Source organism: Monoraphidium neglectum (assembly GCF_000611645.1).
Source record: "Monoraphidium neglectum strain SAG 48.87 unplaced genomic scaffold scaffold01559, whole genome shotgun sequence".
NCBI lineage: Eukaryota > Viridiplantae > Chlorophyta > Chlorophyceae > Sphaeropleales > Selenastraceae > Monoraphidium > Monoraphidium neglectum.
The window spans coordinates 1-5,203 of NW_014012069.1; the positions used below are offsets into that span (position 1 = coordinate 1).

General features: G+C 65.2%; 2 protein-coding genes across 2 annotated transcripts in view; both read left to right on the plus strand.

Annotated features, from left to right (window-relative positions):
- Positions 1-351: 351 nt before the first annotated feature.
- MNEG_8291 (putative Histone-lysine N-methyltransferase, H3 lysine-9specific SUVH3) lies at positions 352-3,000 on the plus strand (the record flags this gene model as incomplete). Its single annotated transcript, XM_014043233.1, has 8 exons — positions 352-365; positions 730-805; positions 1,220-1,319; positions 1,527-1,604; positions 1,930-2,002; positions 2,237-2,284; positions 2,563-2,641; positions 2,905-3,000. 8 exons carry the CDS (start codon positions 352-354, stop codon positions 2,998-3,000), a joined length of 564 nt encoding a protein of 187 aa, XP_013898687.1.
- Positions 3,001-3,994: 994 nt separating this feature from the next.
- Positions 3,995-5,203, plus strand: part of MNEG_8292 (hypothetical protein) — a gene marked incomplete at both ends in the record, with an annotated part of 2,088 nt that continues 879 nt past the window's right edge. The window contains 3 exons of the mRNA XM_014043234.1: positions 3,995-4,101; positions 4,376-4,643; positions 4,913-5,044. Of these exons, the coding sequence (XP_013898688.1) occupies positions 3,995-4,101; positions 4,376-4,643; positions 4,913-5,044 (507 nt within the window). The remainder of the gene's footprint in view (positions 4,102-4,375; positions 4,644-4,912; positions 5,045-5,203) is intronic.

The window sequence follows — 5,203 nt, forward strand, 5'->3', positions numbered from 1 at the left end:
CTGCTAACACCCCTCCCCCAGGTGTCCAGGGGCCTGCAGTTCCCCCTGGAGGTGTTCATGACGCGCGGCAAGGGCTGGGGTGTGCGCTGCGCGGTCGACCTGCCGGCGGGGGCGCCCCTCTGCCGCTACATTGGCCTCGTCATCACAGACAGGCGAGCGGCGTTTATCTGCACCATCAGATCCTTCGGAGGCCATACTTCTGATCATGTCGTTTTTTTGAGAATGCCTGCACGGTTGAGCCAAAATCACCTGTCCTGCAGGCTGTCCGGGCCCCGCCATCCGGCGCCACAGGGCGGCGGCCGCAGCTGGGGGCCTGTCGCACCTGCCGCAGCCGGGGCAAGCACCTGCTTGATGGGGGGCGAGGGGTAAGCCCCTTGCGTGTGCTCAGCGGGGGGAGCCCCGACGCGGTTGTCTCCCTCAGCCTTCTGCCCCATCTCCCCCTGCTCTCCCCTCCCTCGCCCTTTCCCGCGCCTCCCAGCAACACGACCTCCGCCCCTCCCCCCTGCCACACCCTTGCCACACCCCATGCATCAAACCTAATCCTGTGTTCCCCTTCTCCCGCTCCTCTCCCCCTCCCACGCACACTCCCTCTGTCTCACACACTCGGTCTCTCTCCCTCACCCTCACCCTCACCCTCACCCCCATCCTCATCCTCACCCTCACCCCCATCCTCATCCTCACCCTCACCCTCACCCTCACCCTCACCCCCACCCTCACCCTCACCCACAGCATTGCGGACCGCCTGAGGGGCCAGGACAACTACCTGTTCGACCTCAGCCACTTCCACGACGTGCAGAGGGCAGAGGTAAGCAGGGATGCCGGTGTGTGTGTGTGTGTGTGTGTGTGTGTGTGTGTGTGTTTGTGTGCGCGTGCGCGTGTGTTTGTGTGTGTATGTGTCATGCACACGGGCAGAGGGCGGAGATGGGCGCGGGGGGCTCACCTCCTACCGGATTTTTCCATAAGGGATGCATGTCTGCATTCATGGGTGCCGATGCATTGAGCACGGGCGATGCGGCGAGGATTCAGGGCGCATGTGCTGCGATCATGTGGGGGTGGCATGCGCCGGGATGCCGCTGCGTACCAGGTTTGCCGCAGTGCCCGTGCGCCGCTCGCGGTTGAACCCGCACCTCGGCCGGAGCCGTGCACGCGCCTCGAGCCGCCGCAAACGCCGCGCCCGCGCCCCCTCCTTTCTCGGTATGACGTCATCGTGTGTCACCAGGCGGAGGAGCGGGCGGAGCTTGAGGCGCGCCGCGCCGGCGGCCACGTCGTGCGCGCGGGCGTCAAGGCGGACCGCAACCCCAACATGCCGCTGCTGGAGGGTGAGGCCACGGGGTAAACATGCATGTTTTTTGGGAGAGGATTACCATGTATCTTTGCAGATGCTCGTACTGTTTTTTGAGATTAGTTGGGAGGGCGTGCTCGGGACGGGAAGGGGTGCAGACAAAACGCGCCTCTTGTGATAGGAAGGTGGGCCCATGGGTGTCGAGCCCCTGGCCACCCTGAGCACAAGCTCTCCACCACAAAAGGCGGGCACCGCACTCCGCCGCCGCCGCCGCCGTCGCCGGCGCTGCTGCCGCGGCCGCTGAGACAGACGGTGTCCGCCTGTGCATGATGCAGCCCTGCGCCCTCGCAGCCCGCACTCCTTTTCCATCTACGTATCCGCAACCCCCCCGCCCAGGGCCCCATCATCCCGCCTCCTAGGCCCATGTCCTCCACCAAACCAGCCAGCGCTGATGCCGATCCTCCTACCCCACTGCCACCGCCTTGACGCAACCATGCCACACTCGTCCCCCCCCTTTCCGCCTCTTGCATGCACACACACACACACACACACACACACACACACACACACACACGCACGCACGCACGCATGTGCGCGTACACACACACTCACACACTTGCACATACACAAACACACACACCCCGCAGGCGCCCACCTGGACACGCACCTTGTCATAGACGCGCGCCTGAGGGGCAACGTCGCGCGCTTCGTAAACCACAGGTGTGAACCAGCACTTGCTTGAGCTTTGCAACGGCTCAGCTTGCTCATACACTGCGAGCGCGTTCTTGGGAATCGGCATGAAATGACGCCGTTAGCAGACCGTGTGCTAAGCGCTGCTTCGATCCATCATCGCCTGCCCCTGCAAGTACACCCCGTCCCGCGCACCCTCGCCCCTCATTGCCCCCCTCCCTTCCCCCCGCCCCAAACACCCCCCTTTCAACGCTCTGGACCCAGCTGCGACCCAAACTGCCTGGTCCAGACGGTGCTCTCGGGCTTTTGCAGGTGTGAGGCCATGCGCACGGCCACGCACATGCTGTCGGCCGTTGGGCGTCCGGGAGTGTGCGTTTGTCATCCTCCCTCCATGGACAAGCAACGCGTCGGCACCATTGCGCTCGTTGTCGTGCTCTGGCCAACCTTCTCCGACTGCATCTGGCGTGTTGGGATGTGTTTTCCCGCCCCGCTCGCTGCGTCTGCACTGCTGTGGGGCCCCTGCGCCCTCTGGGCCCCTGCCACTCAACCACCCCACCCCACCCCGTCACCCGTGTCACCCGGTGACGCAGGAGCCACGTGCTGTACTACGCCGTCATCGTCACCGGCCAGGACATCCCGGCGGGCACAGAGCTTACTTACGACTATCAGGTGGGCTTCCCCCCCCCCCCCCCCCCCCCCGCACAGATGCAGGGGTCAAAATAGTGGCTGAGGAGCGCGGAACCAATGTTTACGATGTAGGGTTCAGGAGAAAGCGCTGGGTTTTTGGGTGTCCACGGGCCCTTGTGCAAGGCCAGGGCAGCTGGGCGCGGCGATGCGCATCGGGTCTGTGTGGAGGGATATCTACACACGTCCTGCAAAATTGTCGCCGTCTATGATCGGTTTTCGGGCGCACCCTTGCCCCTGGACGGCAGTACACGCGGCTCACGCTGGAGGAGGCGGCGGCGGGCGCGACCGTCAAGCAGTGCCGCTGCGGCGCAGCCAACTGCGTTGGCGACCTGCTGGCTTGAGCAAGGCTGCGCCAGCGCAGCCAGGACGGCCGCCTACGCCCTTTGTCTCCACTGGAAGTGGAGGGTGCTGGTGGTGGTGGTGGTGGTGGTGGGATCGCGCATGCACGCGCCGCCAAGCTCGGGGGTGCGTTCGCCGTTGGCGGTCTCGGGATGCGCAGGGGCCTCGGCCGCAGAGGGTGGGGTGTGCAGCTGTCGCGCGGCGTTATGTCGTGCACCTGGCGCTTCCGCCAGGTCTCAGTCGTGAAGCCACGCAGGGTGCGTTGCTTGCGTTGTGAAGTCGGGGTGGGTGCGACCCCTGCTTGGCGCGCGAGCCATAATGTTGTTCAGCACGCTGGCTGTTATGTTTGGTTCGAGCCCAGTGCCTCCCGGTTGTATGATATTGCTGCCTGTTTGTCGCCTGCGGCCTGCTTTGCGCCTTTTATCCTTCATGCCGCTGCTTGTGCGATGACGATCGGCGGGGCCCCAGGCCGCGGCACGACAGTGCACATGGCGCACGCCGCCCGTTTGCGCAGCCAAGCACAGTCCTGTTCCTGCCCATTTGTGCCGCTGGCCGCGTTGAATATGTGTAAAGCAATCATACATAAATTTCCTTCAATCTTTCTGTGACGTGGTGGTCGTTTGGCGAAGCGGGTGGCGGTACGGGCGGCTGCACCGTCGCCCATGCCTGCCGGCGCGCCTGCCAGGCGTTTGTCGCAGCGTCGGCGGGGGCCCACGGCGCCTGCGCGGACGACAGGCGTCCCCGTGTTGCCCTCGCTGATGGTTCCTATGTGCGCGTAGCAGCACATGGCTTGCAGTGCAGGTGGCAGCACCTCCAGGCCCGGCCGCTACGGCAAGCAGCGGCCCCGGCCTTCGGCTCCGCAGATTCACGGCAGCTTCCCTCTGCTGGCGCAGGCCACAGCTTCACCAAGCTCACGCCGCCCGCTTGCGCAGCCAAGCCATGCTTCGCAGCCTGCAGCCTGAGCCCCAGGAATCAGTCTTCAGTGCGTCATCGTGCATGCCAGTGACCATCCATGATGCCAGGGCTCGCAGCTTCTCCAGCAGCGTCACCACTACCACCGCTGACTACTGCAACATGCAGTCACCCGCCCACAGCGAGCTCAAGTCAAGCAGTTTGCGACCATTATCCTGTCCCATATCCCACGGACAATCCGCGAAAGCTGGCAGGTCTCGCAGGCTTCTCACGAGCGAGTTGAACGTCTTGTGGGGTGATCTTTGCACCAAAAGTATAATTGGTAGCTTAGAAAGAAACAAGAATGGCGATGCACGAAGGCGTGAGACTCCCACGCGCACTGCGTGGCTCCGTCGCTGCACCACAGGCTCCCCTGCCGCTGCGCCCAGCCCGCACCCAGACCCGCTGCCGCGCCGCGCCCCCCAGCGCCGGCGCCGGCGCCGGCGCCGCCGCGCCCGTGCGCCTGCTGACGCCGTCGTGCGACTCCGCCGCCACGCGCCGCGCGCTGGACACGCTGGGTGAGGGCTTCCGGGAGGACCCCCTGCTGCCCATGCTGGGCGTGGCGCCCTGGCGCGAGAGCCGGTTCTTCCGGCTGTTCTCGATTTTCCTGGACAAGTGGTCGCAGCAGCGGGTACTGTACGTCGCCGGCGGCGGCGACGCGATGGCCATCGTCGCGGACTCAAAGCTCTATAAGGTGCGCTTGGCCCCTGGCCCATGGCCCCTCCCCTGTGCTGGCCGGCTGCGAGCCCTCAGCCAGCCCGGTCGCGGCTGCGGGAATGAGTCTGATCCTGGTCATGGGTTTCTGAGCTGAGGCTGCACCTGCAGGCCCTGTGCATTGTGAGGGCTGGCACGCACTGCGCGCACGCACGCGCGTGCGCGCGCACACACACACACACACACACACACACACACACATGCACACAATTCATGCATGTTATCTTTCGACCCGCGCCCCCAACACAGTCCACAGAGCTGGGGCCGCTGGACTTGCTGCGCAGCGGCGCAGCCCTAGAGCTGCTGCTACTGCCGCCGTCCGTGTGGCCAAGTATCGGCGGCTGGATGGACCAGTTGAACGGGTCTGACCAAGTGTTGGAGGTGGGGCCCCGCGGGAGCTGGGTCTTAGGGACTTGGGCGCTGCGGTCGTCCCCAGCAATGACCGTTGAAATTCCGAGCCGTTGCTATGTGGAGCCCGTGGGGCTCAGGAAGCCAAGGGCAGTGTCTGCTGAGCCCTGGGGTGGGGCGTGGGGGGGGGGG